Source organism: Spinacia oleracea, chromosome 4, assembly GCF_020520425.1.
Source record: "Spinacia oleracea cultivar Varoflay chromosome 4, BTI_SOV_V1, whole genome shotgun sequence".
Lineage (NCBI taxonomy): Eukaryota > Viridiplantae > Streptophyta > Magnoliopsida > Caryophyllales > Amaranthaceae > Spinacia > Spinacia oleracea.
This window is the reverse complement of record NC_079490.1, coordinates 44915918-44931971: the sequence shown is the minus strand read 5'-3', so window position 1 is coordinate 44931971 and position 16054 is coordinate 44915918. Positions and strand designations below refer to the sequence as shown.

Here is a 16054-nt window from a genome sequence, read left to right as displayed (position 1 = left end):
TAAATAACTTAAAACATGCATAAGATAAATGTGATCTAGTATGGCCCGACTTCATCTTGAAGCTTTAACTTCAAAGTCCGTCTTGAAAATCTCCGTGGGAGGCACCATTTTCTTCAAATAGAATAAGCTATAATTAAAACTAATTACAACTATTTGATGGTACGCAGACCATATTTGAATTGAAAAACAACTTTGGTACTTTAGACCAATTACATTCAAATTAATGGTACGCAGACCATATTTTCTATCCTATTTGGGCCATACTAGTCACTTCATAACCTGCAAAACAGTACATATACAATATATACCATTCACCCATTCATTATCATGAATGGCCCACATGGCTGGTTAGTAAAACACATTATGCATCACATAAACATTTGCAGCAATTAATCAAGGGCACCAATAATCTACAAATTATTCAGTCCTTGTTAATTCTAATCAAGTTGTTTTAACCTTAAGGATTTGTAGACCTAATCAAGAGTATATGACTAAAAGGGCTCCCACTTAAACCAATAAATTCATATGCTTTACTAATTTTAAACATAAAAATGTATTTCTAGTCTAACCGGAAACATACAAATTTAATTAAAATTTAAAGCTCATATAAATTTATAATTTAATCCAAAAAATTTAATTTAATTTCAGTCGTATTTAAATTAATTCATGATTTTAATTTTAGTAAAATAATTAGAATAAATAAAATTTATTATAATTACAATATTCAAAATTAAAATCCAAGAAAATAATTTAAATTATTAATTTTAAAATTAATTAAAATTACGTAAACTGAAAATTTCAAATTAAAATTTCAAAACGATCTAATCGCAACGCAACAATCCCACGCAACGCACGCCCATGGGCCACACGCACACAACCATAGCTGGCCATGTGCGCGCAGCCCATGCGCTGCGTCGCATCGCTGCTGCTCCCCATCGCAAGGCGCGCGCCAGCGCTCGTCGCAACAAGCATGCTGCTGACCATCGCTGGGCGCAGCGCTCGTCGCAACGAGCACGCTGCTCTCCATCGCCGGGCGCAGCGCTCGTCGCACGTCGCAACAAGCACGCTGCACGCCATCGCTGGGCGCAGCGCTCGTCGCATGCACACTTGCGCTCGCTGCGCGCGAGGCTCCGCATGCTTGCGCGAGGCAGTGCGCGCTGTGGCGCAGCACGTTTGCTGCCCACACGCGACTGCTCGTGCCTTGCTCTCGCCCTTGCCCATGCGCCCATTGCTCACAGCCCACGATACAAGGCAGGCCTACTGCCTTGTGCTCGTGCACCATGCCCTTGCTCGCTGTATTCGTACCGCATGGGCGACGAGCTCCCTTGCTCGTCGTCGCATGCCCGCACTATACAACACCCCTTAAGGGTAACACGTAGCGTCCATTGCTTTGTGCGTGCAAGTTATATGAGCGAATCGCATAAAAAAATTTAGAATTTATTTTCATAATTTTAGGGCGAAAAATCGAAAATTTATTATTTAATTGATTTCCGATTAACATGGATTCAAGTCTAGGTCATAAAAATTTAAAATTTAACATAAATTTACAATTTTTATGGTGGTTTTTAATCATAGGTATCTAATTAAATTATAACTAATTATGAAAATCAAATTAATTCTAAATTATTCCAATTTTCAACAAATTAATCATAATTACAAATTAGATTGCATAATTAACAAGGCTAGGCATTCAAACTTGTTAAACATATACAGTACGTCAATCAAAAATTCAAGATTTATCAACAAGAATCGCAAATATTTAATTTAACATCTTAAATTTACGAAATTTTGCATTCGAAAAACTAAAACCTCCGAAAAGTCATAGTTAGGCTTCGAATTTGAGAATTCTGGGTTCGGCAGAAAAATAGTAGTTTTGTCAAAATTTTAGAATGCCTTTTACATGCGGAATTGACACAAAAATCACTCGATTTGGATGAGTAACGAAGAAACTGCCGAAAAACTGCGTACGTATAATTAAATAAACGCAATTTTGCAATTAATTAACAATTACGAAAATTAATCACCCCCTTTTTTTTTTTGGTTCTACTACGAGGAGTTCCCACCGCTTTCGGGGGTAATCTCCCGTGGGAGTTTGCATGGGTACCTCGATGGGCAGCATCCCTCCCAGTTGAGATTTTTTCCATTCCCAAGGCTCGAACCCGAGACCTTGGTTAAGGAGCAAGAGGCCCTTAACCACTCATGCCAACCTCAATTGGTATCACCCCTTTTAATTCTTGCAAATTTGTAATATTTAACCATGTTCATGCAATTTAGATTATGAAAATAATAAGAGGCTCGTGATACCACTGTTAGGTTATGATACATATGACAATTCATAAATCATGCGGAAAAACCATAAAGCCAGGAAAGCATATTATTTACACATAATCATTTAGCATAGAATAGATGCATACATGTTGTAGCGTGCCTTCCCTAGCTGCGCCCGAACCGAACAAGAACAAGTCTTTAGGACTCCAAATGTCGTCCCTCCGTAGATAGTCCACAGTACGTCCGGATCCGCCTCAAGTTAGACCAACTAGAATCGCCCTTAAGGTGCTTAGGATTTTCGGCTCTTATTGCAAGTGTATGGCTGATTTATATTTCAAAAACTTACCCTTTGAATACTTCAATCGTCCCTGCAAATAATAACCCTAGGCCCTTATTTATAGAGGTATGGAAAAGGAACTGGAATCCTATTAGGATACTAATTAGTTAAACTAGAATCCTAGTAGGACTCTAACTAATTAATTTTATCCTTTTAGGATTAGGAATTTAATCATCAAACAAATCCTATACAATTTAGGTTTCGTATGTGAACACAAACTCTACACGAGCATGACCCACGAGCGTGCAGGCCATGCCCGCGCACAGCCCACACGACCGCTCGGCCCACGCGAGCCGCAAGCCCACGCTCGCAGCAGCACAGCTCGCAGCCCATTGTTGTGCGCGCTGCCATGGCCTGCTGGGCCTGGCCTTGCGCTGGGCCTGGCGTGGCCTTGGCTGTTCGTGTGGCGCGCTTGGCTTGCTGGGCGATGGCCTGGCTTCGTGCTGGGCCCTCGTCCGGCAGGCCTCGTCCGATGCTTATTCGTACGATACGCTTCCGATTAAATTCCCGGTTCCGGAATTCATTTCCGATACGAACAATATTTAATATTTCCGATTCCGGAATTAAATTCTGTTTCGAACAAATATTTAATATTTCCGTTTCCGGAATTATTTTCCGATTCCGATAATATTTCCGATTCTGACAATATTTCCGTTTCCGGCAATATTTCCGATTCCGGCAATATTTCCATTTCCAATAATATTTTCCGATACGTACCATGTTTCCGTTTCCGGCAACATCTACGATTTGGATAATATTTATATTTCCGATACGATCCATATTTCCGTTTCCGGCAATATCATCGTTTCCGGAGTATTCATTTCTTGCTTGTGACGATCTCAGCTCCCACTGAAACCAAGATCCTTCGATTCCGAATATCCATAGATAGAGTATTTAATGTCATTAAATACTTGATCCGTTTACGTACTATTTGTGTGACCCTACGGGTTCAGTCAAGAGTAAGCTGTGGATTAATATCATTAATTCCACTTGAACTGAAGCGGCCTCTAGCTAGGCATTCAGCTCACTTGATCTCACTGAATTATTAACTTGTTAATTAATACTGAACCGCACTTATTAGACTTAACATAGAATGCATACTTGGACCAAGGGCATTATTTCCTTCATCTGGTGAGAATCAAGAACGAACTAGAAATGTAACCCCGCGTAGATAACAGAGATATAGGTCTCAACCGGAAAGATACTTAGGTATTTTGACGAACGAGAGCCATGAAGTTCTATTGCTGGAAAGAGATGAACCTGCGACTTACAAACAAGCTATGACGAGCCCTAGCTCCAAGCAATGGCAAGAAGCCATGCAATCTGAATTAGAATCCATGTCTGAAAACCAAGTTTGGGATTTGGTGGATTTGCCAGATGGCTACCAAGCCATAGGAAGCAAATGGGTTTTCAAACTGAAAAAGGACAAGGATCGGAAACTAGAAGTTTTCAAAGCTAGATTGGTTGCAAAAGGTTACAGGCAAGTCCACGGGGTGGATTACGATGAAACCTTTTCACCAGTTGCAATGCTAAAGTCTATTCGAATGATGTTAGCAATCGCTGCATATTACGATTACGAAATATGGCAGATGGATGTCAAAACCGCTTTCTTAAATGGCGTTTTAACAGAAATTGTGTTTATGACACAACCTGAGGGTTTTGAGGATCCAAAGAATGCTAAAAAGGTGTGCAAGCTTAAGAAATCCATTCATGGATTGAAGAAAGCATCAAGGAGCTGGAATATACGTTTTGATGAAGCAGTCAGTGACTTTGGCTTTCTCAAGAACGCAGACGAATATACAAGAAGGTCAGTGGGAGCAAAAAAAATTTCTAGTATTATATGTCGACGACATATTACTTATCGGAAATGACATTCTTATGTTGAACTCTGACAAGATTTGGCTTGGGAAATGTTTTTCGATGAAGGATCTAGGAGAAGCACAATACATACTGGGCATCAAGATTTACAGAGATAGATCTAAAAGGATGATTGGACTTAGTCAAAGCACTTATATCAATAAGGTGCTTAAAAGGTTCAATATGGCAGACTCCAAGCGAGGCTACCTACCTATGTCTCATGGAATGACTCTAAGCAAGACTCAGTGCCCAAAAACACTGGATGAGCGTAGACGAATGAGTGGGATTCCATATGCATCATTGATTGGTTCAATAATGTATGCTATGATATGTACACGCCTGGATGTTGCGTACGCACTCAGTGCTACGAGCAGATACCAGTCAGACCCAGGAGAGGCACATTGGACTGCTGCCAAGAATATTCTGAAGTACCTGAAAAGGCACAAAGATGATTTCCTGGTCTATGGTGGAGATGATGAATTAATTGTTAAAGGCTATACGGACGCAAGTTTCCAAACCGATAAGGATGATTTCAGATCACAGTCTGGGTTTGTCTTCTGCCTCAACGGAGGTGCAATAAGCTGGAAAAGTGCTAAGCAAAGCACCATTGAGGATTCTACAACTGAAGCGGAGTACATTGCTGCATATGAAGCAGCAAAGGAAGCTATTTGGCTAAGGAAGTTCATAGGTGAACTTGGTGTAGTCCCCTCCATTAAAGGACCAATATCTCTATATTGTTACAATAACGGAGCTATTGCACAGGCAAAGGAGCCTAGACACCACCAGAGAGTCAAGCATGTACTTCGTAGATTTCACCTTCTACGAGAGTTCGTTGAAAGAAAAGAAGTCGAGATAAGCAAGATTGGAACTGACGAAAACATCTCAGATCCATTAACTAAACCTCTGCCGCAAGCGAAGCACAACTCGCACACTGCAGCTATGGGAATCAAGCATGTTGGAGAATGACTTTGATGTCCTTAATTAATGTTTTAAAGTTTTAGAGTTTAATACTTTGTAAAACATTTTTTTTAACCATTCATATAAATGAATAGAATTCATTTTCCATTTAATTTGTGGTTTATTAAATGATGAGTCCCTTCGATTTGACGATATATTCAAGATAGACTGTCAGGACCAGTCCTGTGACTAAGAAATGTCTGTCAAGTGAACTTGAATGTCAAAAGTTGAAAATGGTCCCTGGTCGGAAGTTTTCTATAAAGGTGGACGCATAGAAAACGCTAGACGACTAGAATGCAAGATGCTAGTAGTTCTGTTTCTTGAACTATGTGGACATGGCAATGTCGCAATCATTTGCATAGATACTTACTTTGAGAAGACTAGTATCGGACAGACCTATGAAACTTTACTGTAAGAGATGAAAATTTGTCATAAGTAAATTTCATTACATTATTAGACACTAATCCTCTATGGTGCACTACTACATAAACGAGCATATACAACAGTTTAATGCAACGGTTATTGCTATTGCAACGTTCATTTACAACGCCAACCCCTGTTGTAACGGTTTTTGTAATGGTTCTGTCTATTCACTACTAGAAATCACGGTATTTCTCGATGCTATCCCCTCGACGCTGTGAGTGACCGCTGGCCTGCGAAAATAATATGCGTAGTTTCTCGACGCTGGTTGTGGTCGATCTTATTTCTCGAAAACTAAACCCGTCGAGAATACGAACGTGCCACGCACGTGACTAAAAATTCTCATAGCGCGATTTTAAAAAATTTCCAAATTATTTGGAAACCGCTGAACCCACGTACATACGTAATAGAGAGAGAAAAACCTCAAAAACAAAAACCCTAAAAAACGAACCCAGGGCAATTTCCATCAGATCAATTAGTTTTCCAATAATCAGTTCTCACCAAGCTTCAAATTCGATCTTCGTTCCATCTCATCTCTTTCGTTTTGCCTATCACTCTCGCTTATTGTTCCAAGAAATCAAGAAATCTTGTGCGGAAATACAATCTTGAGCAGGTACGCGGTTTTTTTTATTGTTTTTTTCATCGAAATTTGATTTACATATGGTGATCCTAGTTTAATAATGTGTACTTGTTTTTATTATGATTGAAATTTTGAAAAAAATTGAACCAGAGGAGGTAAAATTTGACGAGAATTGGGTTTTAAGTTGGGTTTGAGTCTGAATTTTGAGGATGAATTAGGATTATGATTAGTCGTTTGGCATTTTTGGAGCCGTATCCATTAAGAGAGAAGTTCGTAGGTTCTCGCCTTCCAAGTTATGTTTATGATGCTCTGCTTACAATTATCGCATGAGTGCCCTTTGTACCTGTTTATATGTTAATAAGTTCAGCATTTGAGGGGGATGGGGGTGGGGGGTGGGGGTATTCTAGTGAAATAATGGCAAATCGTTAATTATGAGGATCGGGACGATGTGACTATTAGTTCCGAAAGAGGAGTTAGCTGCTCGACAAAACTGATGTTTGAGAAAGAGCTGCAATAGAATATAGAATCTTTACATGTTTCTTTAAGTACTCTAAGCATTATTGTAAAAAAAAAACTATTGTACATGTTTCTGTACTAGTCACAGGCCTCACAAACAGCTATAGATGCTTAGAATTGACAGGCTGATCAATTTCTAGTTGGTGGTGTGTGTTACTTCACTGGACTGACCGACCTACTTTGTTCCTCGATAATGAATGTTGTATAACAGAATTTTTTAAATGTTTGATTTTTAGAGATAAGGAAATAGCATATGTGGTTCCGTCCTTGTTTACATCCTCAAAGTCGTTTGTGTTATCCTTTTCTTTTCTTGTAGTTGAGCTGCCTGAGCTGGTCTGTGCTTCTTGAATGATTAGATATCAGCATGCATCTGATGTTTTCCTCCAGGATAATGTGTATTGGCGTTCATGGTGATTTGGTTATCATACATGATACATGTGAATCACCCTCAATTGTCATGGGAATCATTGTTTAACATTTGATATTTTACTAGGGAGGCCATCTGATTGGTAAAACAAAGTCATACTTTGTATTAAGTTAGAACTTAGAAGTACTTGTATTACTCTTGGCTGGTCTACTAGGTGTTGGTCAAATTCTCGTGTTGCTCACTAGAAATAAGAAGTTACCTTCTAATGAGAATTGCTTGCAGATTTATAGTAGTCAGTTTGAGCAAAGACACGTAGTCAGATATTTGAACATAGTGGAAAATGGATGCTTCGTAGTTTTTAGTTGTTGGTTTAGCGTAACATTAAAGCATGTAAGTATGACTCTTAAGTTTTGATACCTCAGAAGTCAAAACTGTGCTTATCTTGCAGAATGATGTTGTTGATTTGTTGATTGGAAAGCAATTAAATGATTGTGCAATAATCATGTGTGTATTTTATTTTTAATTGATCTTTAGTTGGCTTTCCATTTTCTATAGATCTATGCTGGTGAATGTTGGTGACTTGGGGCAATGTGGTAATATAGGTTTGTTTAATATTAGCTCTTTTCTTGTGTGATCCTTTTTACTTTATTTTACTGTAAAATAAAATTTGAAGGAAATTTGACAAGATAAATCCCCAGCTTTTGGAGTCTTCTTAAATTCTTATAATAAGAACTTTAATATTGTCAACATTCCGCCTTTCATTTCTGCAATTTGGTGAGAACTTGGGTTAATGTCGGTTTGAATCTCAATTTTGAGGCTGAATTAGAGATTAGTGTTACCGGTTGATATTCTGACTTGCTTATTTTCAGATTCTTATGGGTTTAATTTCTTGTTATATGAGATTTTTTGCATAAAGTTTTGGGGTAAATTTGTTAATATATTGTATCGGGTTTAAGTGGTTACTGTATTGTTTTGATGTTTTTCTGCTTGCATTTGGGTTGGAAACTTTAAGTTGGTTAGTCTGTATGTGTGCTTGTCTGTATGTCTCTGCTTGTAATGTTTTAATTTTCAATGAATTCAGTAGATATAGGTTAGTTATTTTAATAATTCTATTATCTCGAAAATGTATATTGTCAATTTAGGAACAAACCATATAACAGAACAGTTCTGAACTTCACAGAACAGTTCTGATCTATGCAGATCAGTTCTGATTTGTGCAGATCAGAACTGTTCTGTGAAGTTCTGTTCTGATCTGTGATTGGTATTATTGGCTTTAAATTTCTTGATTCGGTATGTCAAGTTTGTTTGTTTTGTGTTTGATGTCGTATTTCAACGCGGGATCTTTAAGAACAGTTCTGATCTGTGCAGAACAGAACAGTTCTGATCCATGCAGAACAGAACAGAACAGTTCTGAACTTCACAGAACAGTTCTGATCTGTGCAGATCAGAACTGATATGTGCAGATCAGAACTGTTATGTGAAGTTCAGTTTTCTCTGGCATGATTTACTCAAAAAACATTCTGATTTACTTCTAAAAAGAAACTATGTGCTAGTTGAGACAAAATTCTGTTTAATTACATTTACATTAATCTAGAGTGATAAAAAAATTTATTTTCCTAGGGACGACACTCTGGCTCTTCCAAAGGGCTCATGATATGATTAATCAGGTGGCTCTTAAGCCGTCTACATTGCTTGATTTCTCTACCTAACACAGAGTATATTTTGTTGGATTTTCTTTCATTGTCTCTGTTATACTAGTGTTTTTAATGGATAATTTATTTTGAAACTTCCCTTGAATGAAAGTTCCCTTATATATATAATAAACTTTAAGTTCTTGAGTTTTTGGGCTTCACTGTGCTTGATGGTTTGATAGAGAGCATTCATTTTGAGCCCTGTTCCGGTGTTCCCTCATCTGAATGACATAAGATTCTCTAACATGTCCAATCTTATCCAATGAGTTGAATCTCCTCTAAAGTCTAATTCTTTTAAGGTGTATTTGTTGTATCTTTATCTTTTGCATTCAATCTTGGAATCTTAATATAGCCTTTGATTTGAAATATGAATTTTTCCAGTCAATTACTAATTGAATTTCGCCATTTGGCACAAATTGAAGGGGATAACAAACGAACCGAAGACTCTAGCGAAGAGCAAAAGGCTTGGTCAAGTTGATTTGCACTCTTGTAGACGAACCAGGTGATTAACATAATCTTAGATTGATATCATGTTATTAACAATGCGTGACAAAGTAGCTGGTCTTATTATTTTTCTCATGAATTTGTGTGAAGTGTCATGTTTAAATATATGTTATGCATTTCTATCATTGTTGCATGTTCCTATTGTTGTATGTTTTTCAATAATAAGCTGCTACCCTTAGTGGAATTCTAGTTTATTGGCTGTCAAATTCTAGATTCTAGGATTTTGTGTGATAAGGTAAGGTTACTTTGTGGATGTGCGTGGTGTAAGGCTTGTCTAGGCTCTTTTGTTCTTGTGTGTTCCTTACTAAAAAATCCTTGGAATAAGTTTTTTTTTTTTTTTTATAGACATGGATACTAGTTGGATTGATTTACGCAATGGGGATCCTGCTTATTATAGTGGTTGCTTGAAATTCATGGAACTTGCGAAGGAGACTCTTGTTGAAGGAAAAACACGATGTCCGTGTAACAAGTGCAAGTTAAATAAATGGCACTTCGTAGAAGAAGTTGGAGGACATATTTTGCTTAACGGTTTTCTTAAAAAATATCGAAATTGGGTTTTTCATCGTAAAGTCAATGAAAGGGGAGAAATAGCTTTGAAACCCCTAGTGGTCTAGGAAATGCAGTAGGTCAAGATGACATGGGAGAGTTGCTAAGAGCAGCTTTTGGTGTTGACAATTCAGAGTCGCATAATGAATCGCAAGGCATGCCCGGAGATGAAGTTTTTTATGACATGCATGAGGAGTTTGATTTTCATTGTGAGGTAGATAATGAATTTCCATCAAGTAACTCAGGTGAAGAAGATGCTAAGTGTAAACGACTAATGGAAGCCGCTGATGAGGTTTTATATGAGGGATGCACTACTTTCTCAAAGTTATCCTTTATTTTACACTTGTTTCACCTTAAGTGTATGTTCCACTGGTCCGCAGAGTCATTTACTAAATTGCTTGAACTTCTAATAGACGCATTTCCTCAAATTAAGGAGTTTCCATCGTCTTATTATGAAGGAAAGAAGATAGTGAACGATTTGGGGTTAGGATATGAGAAAATCGATGCATGTCCAAATAATTGCATTTTATATTGGGGTGTATTTGCAGACAAAGATGAGTGTCATGTTTGCCATACATCAAGGTGGAAAACAGTGAAAGAAAAGGAGGATAATAAAAGTGAGAAAGGAAAGAAAATATGTAAGAAGGGCGAGCCAGCTAAAGTAATGCGATATTTTCCTCTTATACCTAGGCTAAAGAGACTCTATATGTCATCTAAAACAACTAAGGATATGAGATGGCATTTTGAACATAAAGATGATAAGATCTTAAGGCACCCGTCGGATGGTGAGGCTTGGAAAAGTTTTGATAAAAGATATGTAGAATTCGCCGAAGATCCTCGTAGTGTTAGATTAGGTCTAGCGAGTGATGGTTTCAATCCATATCGTCTAATGAATACCAATTATAGTACATGGCCGGTGATTTTGATTCCTTATAATTTGCCACCGTGGCTTTGTATGAAGCCATCATCATTCATATTGTCCTTGCTTATTCCCGGAAAACATAGTCCTGGGATGGATATTGATGTGTATTTGCAACCATTAATCCACGAGTTAAAGTTATTGTGGGAAGGTGTTCCTGCCTTTGATGCGCATAGTGGAAATAAATTTAAGATGCGAGCAGCCTTACATTCCACTATAAACGACTTTCCGACATATGCTATGTTGTCCGGTTGGAGTACAAGAGGTTACAAAGCTTGCCCTACATGTGCCCATAATACTAATTCATATTGGTTTGGCGGCAGAATATGCCACCGAGGGCATCGAAAATGGTTGCCAATTGATCATCCTTATCGTTCTCAAGGTAATTTATTTGATGGGGAAAATGAATACGGGGTTGCTCCGGTCCCTGCAAGTGGGATAGATATTTTGAAGGAACTAGAAAAGGTTAAGTATGTTTATGGACAATCAAAGAAAGAACAACCAAAGAAAATATCTAAGAAAAGAAAGAGACTTCAAGGTGGAACTTCTCATGATGAGCCGGATGATGATGATGGTGGTGAAGAGGAAGCCAATGTTATTTGGAAAAAGAAAAGTCTACTCTTTGAGTTGGAGTATTGGAAACATAATCCTCTAAGACATAATTTAGATGTTATGCACATTGAAAAGAATGTGTGTGACAATGTGATAGGAACTCTTTTAGATATGGATAAAAGTAGAGATGATAAGCAAGCAAGACAGGCTCTCAAAGACAAAAATATAAAATCTCATCTTTGGCCTCAATCTGATCCAAATCGTGTTAATGACCATTTGCCTCCCGCTGAATACACCATGTCTACAGAAGAGAAAGAACGTTTTTTAAGGGTCATAGAAAAGCTTAAAGTTCCCGATGGATACGGGTCTAATTTGCAACGATGCGTAAATATTAAGCAGCGTAAACTTATTAATTTGAAAAGCCATGACAATCATGTCCTCATGCAAGATATTCTTCCTATTGCTTTAAGAGCATCGAATGCCACTAAAGTTATTGACTTGCTTGAGGAGTTGTCTGACTTTTTCAAGAATATTTGTTCGACCACTATTCATTCTGATGACTTGGATACCATTCAGTCAAAGCTTGTATTGACTCTTTGTAAGTTGGAGAAAGCTTTTTTACCAATATTCTTCACAATCATGGTTCATCTACTAATCCATCTAGTGGATGAGGTCAAACTTGGCGGACCTGTTCAATACCGATGGATGTATCCCATTGAAAGGTCAATATCTCGAGCCTCTATCTTATTTTATTTTATCATTTCAATTAAAATATATTCACTATTCTTATTTTTTTCTTTCACATTCACTTTCTTCATTCTATAAAAGGTACTTGGCATTTTTGAAATCTCATGTAAGCAATAAAGCCCAACCTGAAGGGTCAATTGCGGAAGGGTACCTCTTATGGGAGACAATTACATTCTGCTCTAGATATTTAGAAAGTGTCGAGACCATATTCACCCGACCGAAAAGAAATGAAGATGGTGTTCTAGACAATGACACCTATTTATATCATTCGGGTTGTCGTGTGGTTGGAAAGCAAGAAAACGTTCGTCTCGATGACAAAAGTTTAAGACAAATCCATCGCTATGTTTTGCTTCATTCAGATGAGATGAAACCGATTATTGAGTAAGTAGTGTCATGAGTTAACTTAGAGTTACTAACTATTAATTTTTCAGTAACACAATTTTTTCAATGTATAAAGTGCTTTCATATGCCAAACGGCAAGAGGATGAATGTGGAGGAAGTCAATCCAACGAAATTGTTGAAAATGGGTGGATAATCAATGAGTTCCCTGAGTGGTTGCGAAATCAGGTTATATATATGCAGTAACCTTTTGACCTTTTTTGTTTTGTATGTTTTTTAATCTGTAATTAACCATTTTTTAAAAAAAAATTTAGTCCTATAACATAGATGTTAGTACAACAGAAGGAAAGTTGAGAAAAGCTTTGGCCGGTGGTTTAAGTAATTACAGTAAAAAACTTAAAAGCGTCATTGTCAATGGCTACAAATTTGATACTGTGGAACGCGAGCGATTTCGCAAGACACAAAATTCTGGAGTTTTTGTGGAAGCAGATGGCCAAGAGTATTATGGAAGACTCCAAGACATATTCGAATTAAATTACTATGGTTCTTTCAAGGTTACAATGTTCCGTTGTGAATGGGTTGATATACATAGGGGTTTGAAAACAAACCCAAATGGTAGTGTTCGTATAAATTTCTCGAAGTTGATGCACACTGGCCGAAATTTGCATGATGATCCATTTGTTTTCTCATCTCAAGCAAAACAATGTTTTTACATTGAGGATGAGATACAACAAGGATGGTCGCATGTTGTTAAGACTAAGCCTAGGGACTTCTTTGATATAGGCGATGATGAGCCTTACCATTATGCTCTTGCTCCAACATTATTATGTATTCATTCCAAATGAATGGATTTCTTTTTTTTATATGTTATTTTGAGAATTCCTTTCTTTCTAGAAACATCTTTATTGTATATATGTCACTGGTAGAAATATCTTTCTAGAAATATCTTCAGTGTATGTCTTTCTTTGGTAAGTTCTTTCTTTCTAGATATTACTTTGGTAGTTTCTATTTTCAATAGTTAAAGGGTGGATTTTATGTGTTTGTTGGTTCTAAGTAGTTAAAGGCTGCAAATGAGTGCAAAGAATAAGCTGTAGATGATATGTTGTATAGTTTCTTACAGCCCCCTCCAAGACTTACAACAATTGTTGGTTGTGTGCTTATTTTAAATGAATTGCTGAAGTTAATGTTCATGCTCTACCATTTTTCTTGTCATTTTCTCTACCATTAGCCTCCAATACCCACGCCCATAATATTCGTCCTTTTTTCTCACCATCAAAAAATGTCTTTGAAGCATAAAACTTACTTCCATAATCATATCTCCAATCAGTATTATCTTCCATAAAGTCAGTTATGTCTACTTCGAATTCATTCGTTTAAGCCTTATAAAAGCCTAGTACATAGTGATCATGATCAAGAAAGCTCGCCTTGAGAACGAATTTAGTATCTTCCCTCTTAAGATAGTTCTCAACTCCATCTTCACTATCAATACTCACAGGATAGAAATCAGGACACTCCCACATTCCAGTTCTTGCTGAAGAGTGAAGAGTGTTCTTACTCCTAGTCCACTTAACAAAATCTTTACTGTGGTACAGAAACGTCATTCCTCTGCCAATCTATCTTTCCACCAATAAGAACTTTCCACGTGCCATCAGGCGCTTGCCAAGCAGTTGTTGGATCTCTTACGTTGCTAGGATCAATATCACCATCTGTGACTGTAAACTTGATCATCTGTGACTGTAAACTTGTTGCTAGGATCAAGATTAAACAATTCAGCAATTACAGGACCAATTTCAGGTAAGGATCAGAGGAGTCCTAGGGGAATGCTAGATTCTGTGACTGGAAATTTTGATCATCTGCCCCAGTATGTAAAAAATTAAACTGAACTATAACTTGGCCTTCAATTATGCTGCAATCTTTTGATGCTGAGTACATATCAGCTGAGGATCAGTCCAACTAGGTTACATCTCCTCTGCATCTTCTAAGTTTGTCAATTCGAATGACACCTCCACATCAGCCTTCCACTGAAAAAGTAAAACTACATAGTTGTTAGAAAGATTTCTAAAAAGATTGTGATTTGCAATATGACTAACCTGAGCTGCTGTGATGCCACCAACCTCAAAAACGATCCATGCATTGCTACTTTACCTTTGCAAAGACTTTCAATCTCTTGGATAGGCCACTGCATTAATTGGTTCCCACTAGTACTAAGCCATATTTCTCGAGGTAAAGACTACAAATTAAGAATACAAAGCGAAAACTTCGAGTTAAACCGAGAACCAGTAGTAGTATACCTGAAGCCCTGACCATCCCTTTTTTCTTTCTTTGCATGATTTTCCGTTGTTTATACTTTGAATGCGTTAATTTGGAGCATTGTTTGTATATCAACAGTACTATTCCACTGAGTGAAATTTACTTTGGAGTTGGGAATGAGTATATCAAATGCTCCAAAGTCAGTTTTCTCTACCATGGATCTTTGACTTGGGAGTTTTTCCTTCTCATGTTCTCTTCTAAATAGTTTCTTGGTATGGTAATGGCTGTTGGTACTACAAACAGAGTGTATTTGTCAGTGAGAAGTTTAAATTGTTGGTTTACACTGAAGTTAAATCCATGTAAAGCCTAGGAACTGTTTATGTTATCCAAATATGTTATGTTCTTACTGTGAGTAGTCTGAATTATTTTCTGTTAAATGTGAAGGCCTTTCTTTGATATAACAATAAACTTTTATGATTCATGTCTTTCAGGGACGAGATGAGTTATCGTAGCAAACGAACTAGGATTGCAGCTCTAAATGAGTCTCGTAATGCATCTGAAGTTCCTCCAAAAAAGGCTCAAAGGGCAGCAACATCACAGTTAGCATCACAGTCAGCACATCCACACAAAAATCAGCCCACTATCCCAGTTCCCTCGCCCTCACTCAAAAACACAAGGCCTGCATCATCACAGTCAGTCCATCCACCAAAAAGTCAGCCCACTATCCCAGTTCCCTTGCCCTCACTCCAAAACATAAGGCCGATATCATCACAGTCAGTCCATCCACCAAAAAATCACCCCACAATTCCAGTGCCCTCGCCCTCACTCCAAAATACAAGGGGAACTAACGACTAATGGGGGCCATTCAATCCTCAAATTACCACTAGCACTCAACGTGGGACTTCGTCTTCCACTACCACTAGCAACCCTATTTGGAAAAAGCCACTCATTGTACCAACAACTAGTGAACCTAAGGTTGCATCAAAAGGGCCATCAAGGTACAACCCTACTCTAGACAAGACTTTTAAGTCACCTAATATCCCAACTGAAAATACCATAAAAGTCCCACAGTCTAGGCTGTCAGAACCACCCAAGCACCCTTCCACTGTTTCTCTAACTTCTCAGCTACCATATGAACTTGCTAAACAGTCCACATAAATCTGTTGCTTTTGATGCTAGTATATTAGAAGAAACACTTGATACT

General features: G+C 37.7%; 1 protein-coding gene and 1 pseudogene across 1 annotated transcript; one reads left to right on the top strand and one right to left on the bottom strand.

Moving 5' to 3' along the window:
* Positions 1-10134: 10134 nt before the first annotated feature.
* LOC110784020 (uncharacterized) lies at positions 10135-13445 on the top strand. The gene is made up of 4 exons (XM_021988426.2): positions 10135-12236; positions 12343-12642; positions 12693-12828; positions 12915-13445. The coding sequence occupies exons 1-4, from the start codon at positions 10135-10137 to the stop codon at positions 13443-13445; spliced, it is 3069 nt and encodes a 1022-aa protein (XP_021844118.2).
* A 342-nt stretch (positions 13446-13787) lies between these two features.
* Positions 13788-14618, bottom strand: LOC110784018 (beta-fructofuranosidase, insoluble isoenzyme CWINV6-like; annotated as a pseudogene).
* Positions 14619-16054: the final 1436 nt, after the last annotated feature.